We start from the raw sequence: 19,356 nt of genomic DNA on the forward strand, positions 1-19,356 counted from the left end.
TTGATGGGGGATCCCATCCGCCTGTAATGAGCTTCGTATTGGTTTGGAACTGATTCTTTTTGCAGCCATATGAGAATCTTTGTAATGAAATGTCAACCTTCTTCATCATCCAATCCTACTATAATATTATGTTAACCACTTCAGCCCCATACCATTTTGTTGCTAAATGACCGGGACACTTTTTCAGATTTGGCACTGCGACGCTTTAACTGACACGCGGTCGTGCGACGTGGCTCCCAAACAAAATTGACGTCCTTTTTTTCCCCACAAATGGAGCTTTCTTTTGATGGTATTTGATCACCTGTGCGGTTTTTATTTTTTGCGTTATAAACAAAAATAGAGCGATAATTTTGAAAAAAAACACAATATTTTTTACTTTTTGCTATAATAAATATCCCCAAAAAATATGTTTTTAGGGGATTTAGTTTAGGCCGATACGTATTCTTCTACATATGTTTGGTAAAAAAAATTGCAATAAGTGTTTATTGATCGATTTGCGCAAAAGTTATAGCATCTACGAAATAGGGGATTGTTTTATGGCATTTGTATTAATATATATATATTTTTTTTTACTAGTAATGGCGGCAATCAGCGATTTTTATCGCGACTGCAACATTATGGCGTACACATCGGACACTTTTTTTACACCATTTTGGGACCATTGTCCTTTTTACAGCGATCAGTGCTATAAAAATGAACTGATTACTGTAAAAATTACACTGGCAGTGAAGGGGTTAACCACTAGGTGGCGCTATAGGGGTTAAGTGTTCCCTAGGAAGTGATTCTTACTGTAGGGGGGCACGTCACTGTTTGTTGTTCCCGATGACAGGGAACACGATCGGTGACAGTGTCACTAGGCAGAATGGGGAGATGTTGTGTTTACACACAACATCTCCCGTTCTTGAGCTCTGTGACCCGATCGCATGACACCGGCGGCGATCGGGTCCCGCAGGCGCGGTCACGGAGCTCGGGGCAGGGTCGCGAGCGCGCGACCACACAGCGGCAATTTAAAGGGGACCTACTTGTACGCCCTACACATACATACAGACACATGCTCACACACACACACACACACACATACATACATACATACATACAGACACTCACATGTACACACACATACAGACAAACACTCACATGTGCACACACACAGACACACACACACATACAGACAGACACTCACATGTGCACACACACACACATACAGACACTCACATGTGCACACACACACACATACAGACAGACACTCACATGTGCACACACACACATACAGACAGACACTCACATGTGCACACACACATACAGACATACACTCACATGTGCACACACACACATACAGACAGACACTCACATGTGCACACACACATACAGACATACACTCACATGTGCACGCACACACACACACACACATACAGACAGACACTCACATGTGCACACACACACATACAGACAGACACTCACATGTGCACACACACACATACAGACAGACACTCACATGTGCACACACACACACACATACAGACAGACACTCACATGTGCACACACACATACAGACAGACACTCACATGTGCACACACACACACACACACATACAGACAGACACTCACATGTGCACACACACATACAGAAAGACACTCACATGTGCACACACATACAGACAGACAGTCACATGTACACACACATACATACACTCACATGTGCACACACACACATACAGACACTCACATGTGCACACACACACATACAGACACTCACATGTGCACACACACACACATACAGAAAGACACTCACATGTGCACACACACACACACACACATACAGACACTCACATGTACACACATACAGACACTCACATGTACACACACACACACATGCAGACAGACACTCACATGTGCACACACACACACACACACATGCAGACCGACACTCACATGTGCACACACACATGCGGACAGACACTCACATATACAGACAGACACTCACATGTACAGACACGCACATGTGCATACACACACATACAGACATACACTCACATGTGCGCACACACACACACACACACACACACACATACAGACACTCACATGTGCACACAAACACACACATACAGACACTCACATGTGCACACACACACACATGCAGACAGACACTCACATGTGCACACACACACACACACACACACACATACAGACAGACACTCACATATGCACACACACACAGACAGACACTCACATGTGCACACACACACATACAGACAGACACTCACATGTGCACACACACACACATGCAGACAGACACTCACATGTGCACACACACACACACATGCGGACAGACACTCACATGTGCACACACACACACACATGCGGACAGACACTCACATGTGCACACACACACACACATACAGACAGACACTCACATGTGCACACACACACACACATACAGACAGACACTCACATGTGCACACACACATGTATAAAGCCATTTAAAAATGAATCTAGCTTGTAGCTCAGTACATTTCCAGATTCCTCATTCAGCCGGGTACTGCACTCTAGGGGGAAGCAGAGAGCACAGCACACTCCTCTGCACTTTACTTTCACTGTTGAAGCCGACAGAGCTTCTCAGAGTTCGGCAGGAGAGCTCATCTGACTGCATTCTCTCCACTGACCCCACGGCACACCTGAGAACCTCTAACGGCACACCAGTGTGCCGCGGCACACTGGTTGAGAAAGGCTGGCTTAGTCATAGTGTGAAAGTACTTGGGCTTTCACATTGGGATTGCAGATGAGGCTTCTTTCAGGCGCTTTACAGGCGCTTTTTTAAATGCTAAAGCGCCTGAAAACGCCCCACATTTTTAGTAGAATAGAGGCGTTTGGATGTCTTATCTATTTGTATTATTTTATAATTGTTTTCTTTCTGTGCCCTCCAGTTTTGTATTTTTTACCAATGTAATTTTTTGTTGCATAAATCATGATTATTTTTTTTTGTTGTTTTGTAGAACTTTTTTAGGAAACATGCCCCGAGTGATAAAGGGCCATATGGAATAAGTGCGGAGGTCATGGACACCTATGTAAAGAGTTGTGGTAAGTCATTGGCATTGGTTTGTAAATGAAGCTGCATGTGTCTTGAGCCTATAAAGTGATTCACCTAACAATATTGCTGAAGTGCAGTAAATCTCTGTGATCAAGGTCCCCATTATACCAGGGCCCCGGGCTTGACTTCTGCCCAAGTCAAGGTTAGGCTCTGCCTCTCCCTTACCCTAGCCCAGTGCTTCTCAATTATTTTCTGTCATGCCCCCCCTAGGAAGAAGAAAACATTTTGCGCCCCCCGCGCGACTGTAAATAGTATCATTTGTCTATAAAATTGTTATAAGTACACCTCTGCATAACACTGTATCCACATATGCCCCACACAGTATTGCCCTTTTTCACATATCCCCCCACACAGTATTGCCCTTCTTCACATATCCCCCCACACAGTATTGCCCTTTTTCACATATCCCCCCACACAGTATTGCCCTTTTTCACATATCCCCCCACACAGTATTGCCCTTTTTCACATATCCCCCCACACACAGTATTGCCCTTCTTCACATATCCCCCCACACAGTATTGCCCTTTTTCACATATCCCCCCACACAGTATTGCCCTTTTTCACATATCCCCCCACACACAGTATTGCCCTTCTTCACATATCCCCCCACACACAGTATTGCCCTTCTTCACATATCCCCCCACACAGTATTGCCCTTTTTCACATATCCCCCCACACAGTATTGCCCTTATTCACATATCCCCCCACACAGTATTGCCCTTATTCACATATCCCCCCACACACAGTATTGCCCTTCTTCACATATCCCCCCACACACAGTATTGCCCCATCACATATCCCCCCCACACAGTATTGCCCCATCACATATCCCCCCACACAGTAATGCCCCCTTTACAATGACCCCATCACATACCCCCCCACACAGTAATGCCCTTTTTCACATACCCCCCCCCCACACAGTATTGCCCTTTTTCAGATATCCCCCCCACACACAGTATTGCCCTTTTTCACATATCCCCCCACACACAGTATTGCCCTTTTTCACATATCCCCCCACACACAGTATTGCCCTTTTTCACATATCCCCCCACACAGTATTGCCCCATCACATATCCCCCCCACACAGTATTGCCCTTTTTCACATATCCCCCCACACACAGTATTGCCCTTTTTCACATATCCCCCCACACAGTATTGCCCCATCACATATCCCCCCCACACAGTATTGCCCTTTTTCACATATCCCCCCACACACAGTATTGCCCTTTTTCACATTTCCCCCCACACACAGTATTGCCCTTTTTCACATATCCCCCCACACACAGTATTGCCCTTCTTCACATATCCCCCCCACACACAGTATTGCCCCATCACATATCCCCCCACACAGTAATGCCCCCTTTACAATGACCCCATCACATACCCCCCCCCACAAAGTATTGCCCCCCTTTACATGACCCCCATCACATATCCTGCACACAGTTTCCCCCATCACATAACCCCCCTTTTCCCCCCACAGCACAGCCCCCACTCCTCGTCCTTAACATTTCCATATATTTTTCCTCCCTTCCTCCCTCTCCACTCCTACCTGTAACTTTTCAGCGCGGAGAGCAGGAGGCGGGACATTCGTCAAGTGAAGCCGCAGCAGCACTGGGCGGGGCGGGGAGACTTTTGGGCGAACTGGTGATTGGCTGCTAGGACCGCCTCCTAGCAGCCAATCACCTGCCGTCCAACATGACAGGCTGCTACCTCTCTGGTCCCGTCCCCCAGTTCAAAAATGTCCCGCCTCCCGCCGTCCGCTCCTCTAACTACCGGAGGAGGCTGGGGACAGAAGCGGATACTAAATGGCGCGATCGCCGCGGTCCGGAACGAGCCCCCCTTTATGGAGCCTCGGGCTCCCCCTGGGGGGCGCGCCCCACTATTTGAGAAGCACTGCCCTAGCCCCACTCCTGTAAGGTGGCTGTCAACTACTTGAACATCAGTGAGCAGTAGAGGTTTGGGCATTTGACAGGTGGAGTATTGGAGTGGGCTGTGCAATGAAAGAGGATGGAGAACAAAGTGAACCTGTGCTTTGCCCATGCACAGAAAATAAATACGTTTCCTGTTTATGTCACAATGTACAGTATAAGATTTCCTATCATCTGTGCCCAGTCTTGCCACACAGAGTTAATCCAGCTCTGAGCAATCCTCTTTTATTGTTCAGTGAAATAAAACAGACTTACAGAGAAAAAACCTTAGTCCGTTCCGCCCCCTTGCTGTGAGTGACAGGTTATTTACATATCTCATGCACTAGCTTGGAGACAGGCATTATTTTTTAATTCCCACCCCCCACTCCTTTTCTGAAGTCATGTGGTTACTTTTCTGGATTTTGACTGGATGTTAGTGATCATAGCAGAATTTAGTGTAAGGGGAGTGTAGAGGAGGGCGGGGAGTCTACTGACATCACGACTCCACCCACAAAGCTCCAGACAGATCCACCCACAGAATCTGCAGTTTTTCAGTTCTTATAACAGACAGAGGGGAGACATTTGACAGGTAAGGATACATGCAGGAGGCATCTATATCCTTATAGATCAGCACTATGGCAGTAGTTTAGAAAGGATGAGAGTGGCGTTACATCCACTTTAACCACTTAAGACCCGGACCAAAATGCAGGTAAAGGACCTTGCCCCTTTTGCGATTCGGCACTGCTTCGCTTTAACTGACAATTGCGCGGTCGTGCAAATTGGCTACCAAACAAAATTGGCTTCCTTTTTTTCCTCACAAATAGCGCTTTCTTTTGGTGGTATTTGATCACCTCTGCGGTTTTTAGTTTTTGCGCTATAAACAAAAATAGAGCGACAATTTTGAAAAAAAAGCATTATTTTTTACTTTTTGCTATAATAAATATCCCCCAAAAAATATATTAAAAAAAATGTTTTCCTCAGTTTAGGCCGATACGCATTCTTCTACATATTTTTGGTAAAAAAAATCGCAATAAGCGTTTATCGATTGGTTTGCACAAGATTTATAACGTTTACAAAATAGGGGATAGTTTTATTGCATGTTTATTATTATTTTTATTTTTTTTACTACTAATGGCGGCGAACAGCGATTTTTTTTTCTTTCATGACTGCGACATTATGACGGACACATTGGACAAGTTTGACACATTTTTGGGACCATTGTCATTTTCACAGCAAAAAGTGCTTAAAAATGCATTGATTACTGTGAAAATGACAATTGCAGTTTGGGAGTTAACCACAAGGGGGCACTGAAGGAGTTAAGTGTGACCTCATCTGTGTTTCTAACTGTAGGGGGGTGGGGCTGGGCGTGTGACGTCATCGATCGTCTTTCCCTATATCAGGGAACAGACGATAGATGGCAGCGCCACAACGTAAAAGCATAATGGGCTTGTGTGCATCACATACTAGCCCATTATGTTGCACTTACCTGAAAACTAAGCCTGCGAGGTCCCCGAGGCCTGCAAGCACGGAAGTGAAGTCACACGACTCTGGCCAGTCACAGAGCCGCTAGGGGCGTGAACGCTGATTTACGCCTAGAATGCGTAAATCAGCGAGATACGCCTAATCCCGAACGTAAGCTTGCCCGTCGCAGTAAAGATACGCCGTTTACGTAAGGCATTTTCAGGCCTAAAGTTATTCCACCAAAAAGATGGCGCAGCCAATGTTAAGTATGGACGTCGGGAACCGCGTCAAATTTTAAAATGTTTACGTCGTTTGCGTAAGTCGTCCGTGAATGGGGCTGGACGTAATTTACGTTCACGTCAAAACCAATAAGTCCTTGCGGCGTAATTTGGAGCATGCGCACTGGGATATGTCCACGGACGGCGCATGCGCCGTTCGTTGATAACGTCATTCACGTGGGGTCATGCTTTATTTCCCTAAAACACACCCACCTCTTCCTCATTTGAATTAGGCGCGCTTACGCCGGCACATTTACGCTACACCGCCGTAACTTAGGACGCAAGTGCTTTGTGAATACAGCACTTGCCTCTCTAACTTGCGGCAGCGTAGCGTAAATACCATACGCTACGCCTGCACAAAGTTACGCTGCCCTACCTGAATCTGGCCCATTGTTTTTATCACCTTTATTATGGGTAGTTAACACTTTGGTGAATTTAACTACATTGTGTTTTTTACAATATTTTTTGTGTGCATTGATATCATTTTTTGTGTGTGCATTGATACACTGAAAATATTTTACTTTAGTGATTATATATATTTTTATTTGTGTGCACTAGCTTTTTTTTTAACCTTTGCACTTTAATATTTGGGTTGCGCGCTTATTTCTGTTTGCATATTATTTTATATATACTGTGATTCTGTACATGCCAAATATGCTGCAGAAATATTCCTCCACTAATCAGTCGTTTTAACTGTGGGCAGCTGAAGCTGCTGCCTGTTCACTTCCTGGATTTACACAGAGGCACACCTCAAGCTCTTCCACTCTCATTGGCCCTCTTACGACTCACCCCCCCTTTCCTGGCAAACTCTCACCTGAGTGAGAGAGAGCTGTACATAATGTCATGAGCCTAGGCCAGTGATGGCGAACCTTGACACCCCAGATGTTTTGGAACTACATTTCCCATGATGCTCATCTACATTGCAGAGGGCATGAGCACCATGGGAAATGTAGTTCCAAAACACCTGGGGTGCCAAGGGTCGCCATCTCTGGCCTAGGCTAATGACCCGACAAGAAGCAGGAAGTGGGTTTATAAGGTATTTACTGGCAGAAAAAAAAAAATGTTTTACTATCCAAAGTTAAAATAACAACAAGGGCAGAAGATTTAATAGATGGAAAGATGAAAAAAATTACTGAAGGTCCGAATTACAGGGGTTGTAAAGACAAACATATTTTCCTCTTAAATTAAAGTCTGACAGTAGCTGAAAAAGTAATGTAACTACTTTATAAGTAGTTTGATACCTGTTGAAATCGAGCTGTTTTATTCACCTCCGTCACTCCTGAATCGTTATTCTCATTGACTTCCTGGTTGACTTCCTGGTTTGCGGTGCGCATTCATTCTTGCTACATCACGGCCTAATGGGAACTACAGTTCCCATTAGGCTTTGCCTCCATGCCTGTGAGGGATAAGAGAGCATCTTCACGCAGGGCTGTAGTCATAGGGAGGGGGTGAGCACATTCTGCTTTCCACCATGCAAAACGGCTCAGATGCTGGTGGAAAGCAAGGAGAGGAGTGACAGGAAATGGCATTTTCAAACCTGGATTACTGTATTTTGGAGGTCAAAAGGAAAAAACGAGGTAAGTGATATTTAAATGCTCTAGCTGACAGCAATAAATTGATCTAATAAAAAACAAACCTTTAGTGTTCCTTTAGGACTGGTCTTCTTTAAAGAAGAGGTGACACAGAATGTTGCGGTTCTTGTGTTGGAAGTAGGACAGGAGAGGATAGTAACATTGTACCAATCGGAGATTGTTTTGCCTTCTGGAAAAGCCGAGCCTTCTATTTCTCTGCCTTGTTAATAATCACAGTCCTTGTCTCATTGCACAGTATTCTTCCTTTCAGCGGGATACTGCGTCATCACATACATCCTCGGAGTGGGAGACCGACATCTGGACAATCTCTTGTTAACCAAAACAGGTCTGTAGTTCTTTTTATTGGCTTCGGATGTCACAGAGGGGGAGGTGGGCTGACAGAGGGGGAGGTGGGCTGACAGAGGGGGGGGGGTGGGCTGACAGAGGGGAGGTGGGCTGACAGAGGGGAGGTGGGCTGACAGAGGGGGAGGTGGGCTGACAGAGGGGGAGGTGGGCTGACTGAGGGGAGGTGGGCTGACCGAGGGGGAGGTGGGCTGACCAAGGGGAGGTGGGCTGACAGAGGGGAGGTGGGCTGACAGAGGAGGAGGTGGGCTGACAGAGGGGGAGGTGGGCTGACAGAGGGGGAGGTGGGCTGACAGAGGGGGAGGTGGGCTGACAGAGGGGGAGGTGGGCTGACAGAGGGGGAGGTATGCTGACAGAGGGGGAGGTATGCTGACAGAGGGGGAGGTATGCTGACAGAGGGGGAGGTGGGCTGACAGAGGGGGAGGTGGGCTGACAGAGGAGGAGGTGGGCTGACAGAGGGGGAGGTGGGCTGACAGAGGGGGAGGTGGGCTGACAGAGGGGGAGGTGGGCTGACAGAGGGGGAGGTGGGCTGACAGAGGGGGAGGTGGGCTGACAGAGGGGGAGGTGGGCTGACAGAGGGGGAGGTGGGCTGACAGAGGGGGAGGTGGGCTGACAGAGGGGGAGGTGGGCTGACAGAGGGGGAGGTGGGCTGACAGAGGGGGAGGTGGGCTGACAGAGGGGGAGGTGGGCTGACAGAGGGGGAGGTGGGCTGACAGAGGGGGAGGTGGGCTGACAGAGGGGGAGGTGGGCTGACAGAGGGGGAGGTGGGCTGACAGAGGGGGAGGTATGCTGACAGAGGGGGAGGTGGGCTGACAGAGGGGGAGGTGGGCTGACAGAGGGGGAGGTGGGCTGACAGAGGGGGAGGTGGGCTGACAGAGGGGGAGGTGGGCTGACAGAGGGGGAGGTGGGCTGACAGAGGGGGAGGTGGTTTGACCGCGGCTGAAACGGGGGGGGGGGTTTGATAGATGAGACAGAGACCTCAGAAATACACAGCGCCCTAGGCCGAGAGGCGGGACTCCAGCAAGTGATCACGACCAGCCGAGCTTGGCCGCATCCACACAAGACAAGCTCCGCCTCCGTCGATTCATTTGCAGGGCGCTCGCAACACAAATGCCCTGTGATTGGCCGAACAGTGTTGTGTGCTGCCGCACGCTGTGGAATTCTGGGACATGTAGTCATGATGCGAGCCTCACATCATGACTACATGTCCCAGAATTCCACAGCGTGCGGCCGCACATGACCCTGTTCGGACAATCACAGGGCTTTTGTGTGGCTGCTGCCTACTGTGTTTGTTACAGTCTCAGCATCTGGCCGACTTCATCAAAGGGAAAAAAAAAAAAACGGCAGTTTTGCATATCAATCGGGACAGCCTGGGGGGAAATGTCCACTTTGCATCCCGGCCCAGCCCGCCCCTGCATCTGCTTGTAGAGATGGTGCTCTGCTGTGTTCTCTGTAGACCAGGGGTAGGCAACCTGGGGCCCTCCAGCTGTTGCAGAACTACAAGTCCCATCATGCCTCTGGGAGTAATTGTAACTGCCAGCCTTGCAATGCCTCATGGGAAATGTCGTTTCCACAACAGCTGGAGGGCTACTGGTTGCCTACCCCTGCAGAATGTCTCCCAGAGAGCCAGAAAATGTCTTGTATGGGGTTTGTACATCACCCAGGCTTATTACATATCCATTCCAGAGCCTCTCATCCACACCAGGAATGCACCTGTCTCTGGCTACAAAAAGGTAGCCAGGTGAATTCCAGTAAAAAAAAAACGGGCATGCTCACAAATGGTGTTCTGTAGACTAATGCCCCGTACACACGATCCGAATATCGTACGACAGATCGTACAACTTTTTCCGCTTAATAGTCGCAAGTAGAAATTAAATAAGCCCGGACCATTTTGTAGCTAAAGGACCAGGCCCCTTTTTTGCGATTCGGCACTGCGTCGCTTTAATTGACAATTGCGCAGTCGTGCGACATGGCTCCCGAAGAAAATTTACGTCCTTTTTTCTGATTGGTTTGCGCAAAAGTTATAGCATTTACAAAATGGGGGATAGTTTTATGGCATTTTTATTATTACTACTAATCAGCGATTATTAATAAACAGTCTGCTCAACCCTAGGAGCTTAACACCGCTTCTGTTCCCTACCCTATTTTAGAAGGCCTGCTGTAATATTGTGTGAAGGGGCAGAGAAGGGGATTGCAGGATGCCAAGAATGGGTGCAGCAGAGAGGAGTGGGCAGAAAGCAGCATAGGAGGCTGCAGAGAATAGGTGTTGTAGAGAACAGGATGGCAGGCTGCAGAGCGAAGCGGGGAGAGAGAACGGGCTGCAGAGCGAAGCGGGGAGAGAGAACGGGCTGCAGAGCGAAGCGGGGAGAGAGAACGGGCTGCAGAGCGAAGCGGGGAGAGAGAACGGGCTGCAGAGCGAAGCGGGGAGAGAGAACGGGCTGCAGAGCAGGGAGAGAGAACGGGCTGCAGAGCGGGGAGAGAGAACGGGCTGCAGAGCGGGGAGAGAGAACGGGCTGCAGAGCGAAGTGGGGAGAGAGAACGGGCTGCAGAGCGAAGCGGGGAGAGAGAACGGGCTGCAGAGCGGGGAGAGAGAACGGGCTGCAGAGCGGGGAGAGAGAACGGGCTGCAGAGCGGGGAGAGAGAACGGGCTGCAGAGCGGGGAGAGAGAACGGGCTGCAGAGCGGGGAGAGAGAACGGGCTGCAGAGCGAAGCGGGGAGAGAGAACGGGCTGCAGAGCGGGGAGAGAGAACGGGCTGCAGAGCGGGGAGAGAGAACGGGCTGCAGAGCGAAGCGGGGAGAGAGAACGGGCTGCAGAGCGAAGCAGGGAGAGAGAGAACGGGCTGCAGAGCGGGGAGAGAGAACGGGCTGCAGAGCGAAGTGGGGAGAGAGAACGGGCTGCGAAGCGGGGAGAGAAAACGGGCTGCAGAGCGAAGCAGGGAGAGAGAGAACGGGCTGCAGAGCGGGGAGAGGGAACGGGCTGCAGAGTGGGGAGAGAGAACGGGCTGCGAATCGGGGGGGGGGGGGGGAGAGAACGGGCTGCAGAGCGAAGCAGGGAGAGAGAGAACGGGCTGCAGAGCGGGGAGAGAGAACGGGCTGCAGAGCGAAGCGGGGAGAGAGAACGGGCTGCAGAGCGAAGCGGGGAGAGAGAACGGGCTGCAGAGCGAAGCGGGGAGAGAGAACAGGCTGCAGAGCGAAGCGGGGAGAGAAAACGGGCTGCAGAGCGAAGCAGGGAGAGAGAGAACGGGCTGCAGAGCGGGGAGAGAGAACGGGCTGCAGAGCGAAGCGGGGAGAGAGAACGGGCTGCAGAGCGAAGCGGGGAGAGAGAACGGGCTGCAGAGCGAAGCGGGGAGAGAGAACGGGCTGCAGAGCGGGGAGAGAGAACGGGCTGCAGAGCGGGGAGAGAGAACGGGCTGCAGAGCGAAGTGGGGAGAGAGAACGGGCTGCAGAGCGGGGAGAGAGAACGGGCTGCAGAGCGAAGCGGGGAGAGAGAACGGGCTGCAGAGCGGGGAGAGAGAACGGGCTGCAGAGCGGGGAGAGAGAACGGGCTGCAGAGCGGGGAGAGAGAACGGGCTGCAGAGCGGGGAGAGAGAACGGGCTGCAGAGCGGGGAGAGAGAACGGGCTGCAGAGGGAAGCGGGGAGAGAGAACGGGCTGCAGAGCGGGGAGAGAGAACGGGCTGCAGAGCGGGGAGAGAGAACGGGCTGCAGAGCGGGGAGAGAGAACGGGCTGCAGAGCGAAGCGGGGAGAGAGAACGGGCTGCAGAGCGGGGGGAGAGAACGGGCTGCAGAGCAAAGCGGGGAGAGAGAACGGGCTGCAGAGCGAAGCAGGGAGAGAGAGAACGGGCTGCAGAGCGGGGAGAGAGAACGGGCTGCAGAGCGAAGTGGGGAGAGAGAACGGGCTGCGAAGCGGGGAGAGAAAACGGGCTGCAGAGCGAAGCAGGGAGAGAGAGAACGGGCTGCAGAGCGGGGAGAGGGAACGGGCTGCAGAGTGGGAAGAGAGAACGGGCTGCGAATCGGGGGGGGGGGGGAGAGAACGGGCTGCAGAGCGAAGCAGGGAGAGAGAGAACGGGCTGCAGAGCGGGGAGAGAGAACGGGCTGCAGAGCGAAGCGGGGAGAGAGAACGGGCTGCAGAGCGAAGCGGGGAGAGAGAACGGGCTGCAGAGCGAAGCGGGGAGAGAGAACAGGCTGCAGAGCGAAGCGGGGAGAGAAAACGGGCTGCAGAGCGAAGCAGGGAGAGAGAGAACGGGCTGCAGAGCGGGGAGAGAGAACGGGCTGCAGAGCGAAGCGGGGAGAGAGAACGGGCTGCAGAGCGAAGCGGGGAGAGAGAATGGGCTGCGGAGCGGGGAGAGAGAACGGGCTGCAGAGCGGGGAGAGAGAACGGGCTGCAGAGCGGGGAGAGAGAACGGGCTGCAGAGCGGGGAGAGAGAACGGGCTGCAGAGCGGGGAGAGAGAACGGGCTGCAGAGCGGGGAGAGAGAACGGGCTGCAGAGCGGGGAGAGAGAACGGGCTGCAGAGCGGGGAGAGAGAACGGGCTGCAGAGCGGGGAGAGAGAATGGGCTGCAGAGCGAAGCGGGGAGAGAGAACGGGCTGCAGAGCGGGGAGAGTGAACGGGCTGCAGAGCGAAGCGGGGAGAGAGAACGGGCTGCAGAGCGAAGCGGGGAGAGAGAACGGGCTGCAGAGCGTGGAGAGAGAACGGGCTGCAGAGCGTGGAGAGAGAACGGGCTGCATAGCTGGGAGAGAGAACGGGCTGCAGAGCGGGGAGAGAGAACGGGCTGCAGAGCGAAGTGGGGAGAGAGAACGGGCTGCGGAGCGAAGCGGGGAGAGAGAACGGGCTGCAGAGCGAAGTGGGGAGAGAGAACGGGCTGCAGAGCGAAGTGGGGAGAGAGAACGGGCTGCAGAGCGAAGTGGGGAGAGAGAACGGGCTGCAGAGCGGGGAGAGAGAACGGGCTGCAGAGCGAAGCAGGGAGAGAGAGAACGGGCTGCAGAGCGGGGAGAGAGAACGGGCTGCAGAGCGAAGTGGGGAGAGAGAACGGGCTGCGGAGCGAAGCGGGGAGAGAGAACGGGCTGCAGAGCGAAGTGGGGAGAGAGAACGGGCTGCAGAGCGAAGTGGGGAGAGAGAACGGGCTGCAGAGCGAAGTGGGGAGAGAGAACGGGCTGCAGAGCGAAGTGGGGAGAGAGAACGGGCTGCAGAGTGGGGAGAGAGAACGGGCTGCAGAGTGGGGAGAGAGAACGGGCTGCAGAGCGGGGAGAGAGAACGGGCTGCAGAGCGAAGTGGGGAGAGAGAACGGGCTGCGGAGCGAAGCGGGGAGAGAGAACGGGCTGCAGAGCGAAGCGGGGAGAGAGAACGGGCTGCAGAGCGAAGCGGGGAGAGAGAACGGGCTGCAGAGCGAAGCGGGGAGAGAGAACGGGCTGCAGAGCGAAGCGGGGAGAGAGAACGGGCTGCAGAGCGAAGTGGGGAGAGAGAACGGGCTGCAGAGCGAAGTGGGGAGAGAGAACGGGCTGCAGAGCGGGGAGAGAGAACTGGCTGCAGAGCGGGGAGAGAGAACGGGCTGCAGAGCGGGGAGAGTGAACGGGCTGCAGAGCGGGGAGAGAGAACAGGCTGCAGAGCGGGGAGAGAGAACGGGCTGCAGAGCGGGGAGAGAGAACGGGCTGCAGAGCGGGGAGAGAGAACGGGCTGCAGAGCGAAGTGGGGAGAGAGAACGGGCTGCAGAGCGGGGAGAGAGAACGGGCTGCAGAGCGGGGAGAGAGAACGGGCTGCAGAGCGGGGAGAGAGAACGGGCTGCAGAGCGAAGCGGGGAGAGAGAACGGGCTGCAGAGCGTGGAGAGAGAACGGGCTGCAGAGCGGGGAGAGAGAACGGGCTGCGGAGCGAAGTGGGGAGAGAGAACGGGCTGCGGAGCGAAGTGGGGAGAGAGAACGGGCTGCAGAGCGAAGTGGGGAGAGAGAACGGGCTGCAGAGCGAAGTGGGGAGAGAGAACGGGCTGCAGAGCGGGGAGAGAGAACGGGCTGCAGAGCGGGGAGAGAGAACGGGCTGCAGAGCGAAGTGGGGAGAGAGAACGGGCTGCAGAGCGGGGAGAGAGAACGGGCTGCAGAGCGGGGAGAGAGAACGGGCTGCAGAGCGAAGTGGGGAGAGAGAACGGGCTGCAGAGCGAAGTGGGGAGAGAGAACGGGCTGCAGAGCGGGGAGAGAGAACGGGCTGCAGAGCGGGGAGAGAGAACGGGCTGCAGAGCGAAGCAGGGAGAGAGAGAACGGGCTGCAGAGCGAAGCGGGGAGAGAACAGGATAAGGGAGTTCATAAAATAGCTGCAGCAGAGAATAGAATGGTAGGATGCCACGAATGGGTGCAGGAAAAAAGTAGTCTGATAGCAGGATGGGAGCATGAAGAGAATGGATGCAGCAAAGAGAAGGGAGCAGAGAACAGGATTGGAGGGTGCAGAGAGCAGAGTAGAAAGAAGCAGAGAATGGGCTCAGGAGAGGGAAGAGTGGAGATCATTGTAGGGGAGGAAGCAGATAACGGATGCTGAAGAGAGAAGTGTACAGAGAACAGGATAAGGGCTCTTTCACACGGAGCGGACCGTTTCTGGGTCCGCTCCGTGTGTCTCCGTCGGCTCAGCGGGGATCCCTGATGAGCTGTCGGCGGATAGGGCGGTCCCCGCACACAGTGCAGAGACCGCCCTGTGTCAGCTCCGCTCTGCCCTATGGGGAACCGGATGCAGACGGACCGTCTGTCCGTCTGCATCAGTTCCGCCGGACGGAAGAAAAATAGGGTTTTCTTCCGTCCGAAAACCGGATCCCGATGGACGCGGACGTTAGCGGATGCTCCATCCGCTAACGGACGCAATTCCATAGGGATGTATTACAAGTCCGTTAATGGACTTGTAATAACGGACAGGCGGAGCGGACGTCTGAAAGGGGCCTAAGAATGAATGGGTGCAGCAGAGAGAAGAGACAGATGATAGGGGAGGAAGCAGCAGAGAGAAGAGGGCAGAGAACAGGAGGAGGGTGGGCAGATAATTGAAGGGGGGGGAGGGTGTGAATGAATTTAGGAAGGGAGGGGTGAATGAATTTAGGAAGGGGGGGGAGGGGTGTGAATGAATTTAGGAAGGGGGGGAGGGGTGTGAATGAATTTAGGAAGGGGGGGAGGGGTGTGAATGAATTTAGGAAGGGGGGAGGGGGTGAATGAATTTAGGAAGGGGGGAGGGGGTGAATGAATTTAGGAAGGGGGGAGGGGGTGAATGAATTTAGGAAGGGGGGAGGGGAGGGTGTGAATGAATTTAGAAAGGGGGGAGAGGGGAAGGGTGTGAATGAATTTAGTAAGGGGGGGGTGAATGAATTTAGGAAGGGGGGAGGGGAGGGTGTGAATGAATTTAGGAAGGGGGGGGGGTGTGAATGAATTTAGGCAGGGGGAGGGGAGGGTGTGAATGAATTTAGGAAGGGGGAGGGGAGGGTGTGAATGAATTTAGGAAGGGGGGGAGAGGGGAGGGTGTGAATGAATTTAGGAAGGGGGGGAGGGTGTGAATGAATTTAGGAAGGGGGGAGGGGAGGGTGTGAATGAATTTAGGAAGGGGGGAGGGGATTAAATATATCCCCAGTTATACAGAAGCAAGTCATGAGATTTCCGGATTCCTTCCCGGTTCCCACCATTGGCTGATCCGTTAGGAATGATGATACAGAATTCCAGAACATGTCAGCCTGGCTGCAGTTATGAACAAAACCTTCGCCCCCCCCCCCCCCCCCCCAAACATTCTCCTGATCAGACCTCTGATTGGCTATCCCTCTCACATATAGATCCAGGTGAATGTTGTGTCTGCCCACCCATAGAGAATAATGGCCGGAGCCAGCTCTGTGCTTCCTCCATTCTTCTCTATGAAGGTCAGTGAGAAGCCCTGCTATTGTTATATATAGATGGGGGGGGGGGGGGGTTGTTTTTCTGTATGGCTTCATGTATACTTGTGGAGGTTCAGCTGGAATATTCAGGATATGAAATCTTTCTCCACTTGTGGAACATTCTTTGTCCTTTACATTTTCCTCCTGGAATTCTTTCTCTATATACATATTGTGCACGCCACTAAATCCAATTAGTGCTTGATGTGGGTGATTGCAGAGGGCATGATGTGCCGCGTCTGCCACGATCCTCCTATGGGGAGAGGACTGGTCTCAGTAAACAGATGACGGATTGTTGCTAGGTGGAAACGATCGTCTTCCCCCTCGGTGTTACTTCAACCTGTCAGCAGAGGGCACTCTATATCCACCATATCCTCCTCCTTACAATGCAGAGATCAATTCTTCTTCTTTTTTTGTTGTTTTGCACACAAGAATAGAGAGAGAAGACGCTTTGTTTGTTAAATTGCTTGTTTTGCCTCTAACAGTCTGAAGCATAAATTGAGTCTGCGGATAGATAATCGCATTGTGCAGTGAAATGTTATGTTATTAATGTTCGCTTTATAAAACGTCACGCATGGGATGATATCCTGGTGTATGTGAATTGCCTTGGCGTTCTGTCTGGCTCTGGTAAACAGCATGCCAATCGCTAATCACCTCTGGAGGGTCCGTATCTGGGCACTCCCTGTCGTTTGGCTTGGAATCGCACTTTTCACAGCAGAATGTTAAAGTGCAACTCCGGGCAAACTGAAGCAATGCTTGTCGTCCTATTCAGCTGCCATATAAGCTTCAGGGCTTGCAAGTTTTCATTTTTCTTTTGAACGGGCTGCCCTATGCATGCTTGTTGCCCAAAAACAGTTGCGGTTCGTCCATAGAGGGCGCTGGAGTGCCGCCCCCTCTGGCTCTTGCCCGCCACTGGGTCTAATAACATTCATGCAATGCATGAATGTATGTTATTGTTGCCAGCTGCCGCTGGTCTATTCAGAGATGGCCGGAAATTGAGCGCCGGTCACCTGAATAACGGCAGCTGGTTGGCTGTGCAGAAGTGCCTATCAGAGCCAGCGGCTCTGATAGGCTTTCCGAGTACAGCCCTCGGCTCCCGGATGTCTTATCCTCGGAACGTACGGGGGGTGCGTCCCTTGGATAAGACTGATGGCCGTCTCAGCCAATCAGGTTCCCCGATTCTGGTTATCGGTAACCTGATTGGCTGAAGCGTCACCAAGGCGGGAGAGGACATCGAGGGACGTGGAAGGAGTAAGGTAAGTGCATTTTACAGGGCACAGTGGCGACAAAGGGCACAGTGGCGACAAAGGGCACAGTGGCGACAAAGGGCACAGTGGCGACAAAGGGCACAGTGGCGACAAAGGGCACAGTGGCATCAATGGGCACAGTGGTGACAAAGGGCACAGTGGTGATAATGGGCACAGTGGCAACAATTAAAGGGCACCGTGACATGCACAGTGGCAACAATGGGCACAGTGGCGACAATTAAAGGGCACAGTGGTGACAATTGGAACAGTGGCGACAATTGAGGGTCATAGTGGCTGCGTTTGATGGCATGGCAGAGTGGCTGTGTTTGATGGCATGGCACATTGGCTGCGTTTGATGGCATGGCACAGTCACTGCGTTTGATGGCATGGCGCAGTGACTGCGTTTGATGGCATGGCACAGTGGTGCGAATTGATGGCATAGTGACTGCATTTGATGGCATGGCACAGTGGTGATAATTGATGGCACAGTGGTGACAATTGATGGCACAGTGGCTGCATTTGATGGCATGGCACAGTGGTGACAATTGATGGCACAGTGGTGACAATTGATGGCACAGTGGCTGCGTTTGATGGCATGGCACAGTGGTGACAATTGATGGCACAGTGGCTGCATTTGATGGCATGGCACAGTGGTGACAATTGATGGCATTGTGGCTGCATTTGATGGGCACAGTGAGGCTGCAATTTTTTTTTTTTTTCTTCGTTTGCGCCCCCCCAAAAAAAATTGAGCACCAGGCGCCACTGCCCAAAAAGAAGCTCCTTCTTTTTTTCGGGCGACAAGCTTCACGTGATTTTTAACCATTTCCCGCCCACAGTACGTCATATGACGTCCTTGACTTTCAGTGGGGGACATCTGAATGTTGGGTGCAGCTACAGGCATCATTCAGATATCATTATTTTCTGCCGGCGATTCTGCGCACCATAAGAATGATCATAGCGGCAGTTCCGCCGATTGATCGTTCTTACAGGCGACGGGAGGGGACATCCTCCCCCTCCCGCCACCATCCAGTGCTTCACCGGGCTCTCCCGTGGCATCGGGGATCCGAAGAAAGAATCAGCCGCCGCCGGATGACAACCATAGAGATTTCCGGTGACCATATGGTCGCCAGTCCATCTCTGTGTCCGTCGGAGGCCCGGGCGCAACGTTATGACGTCACATCCGGGCCGCGGCTTCCAGCCTGGAGGAGAGATGTGGGGTCTTATTGACCCTGTATCTCTTTATAAAGAGGACCTGTCACGATAGATTCCTTCAGTCTACAATCAGTCTGGTGAAAGGAGTAGTTATTTATTCCCAACAAAAGAATCACCCCTCCCTGAGTTGAGTGATTCTACAACGGGGCCGGCAGGCGGATGCACGCGCTCCTTTGACCTCCTTAAAACCGGGGTCCAACATATTCGGCAAGAATCCGTAATTTTACATTTCTTTGGCTGAGAATAAGATTCAAGCTTCTTCCAGATATCGTGTTGAGTATTGCAGCGATCAATGAACTGATCCCTGGAAATGTCCTGCTGTTAAACTTTTTTTTAAACATTTTGTTATTT

At 52.2% G+C, this 19,356-nt stretch overlaps 1 protein-coding gene across 2 annotated transcripts in view; it reads left to right on the forward strand.

Moving 5' to 3' along the window:
* PIK3C3 (phosphatidylinositol 3-kinase catalytic subunit type 3) overlaps positions 1-19,356 on the forward strand; it is a 259,170-nt gene that overhangs the window by 129,248 nt on the left and 110,566 nt on the right. For both annotated transcript variants that reach the window (XM_040336115.1, XM_040336125.1), the window contains 2 exons: positions 2,993-3,077; positions 8,576-8,650. In XM_040336115.1, coding sequence (XP_040192049.1) covers positions 2,993-3,077; positions 8,576-8,650 — 160 coding nt within the window. The remainder of the gene's footprint in view (positions 1-2,992; positions 3,078-8,575; positions 8,651-19,356) is intronic.

Source organism: Rana temporaria, chromosome 1, assembly GCF_905171775.1.
Source record: "Rana temporaria chromosome 1, aRanTem1.1, whole genome shotgun sequence".
NCBI lineage: Eukaryota > Metazoa > Chordata > Amphibia > Anura > Ranidae > Rana > Rana temporaria.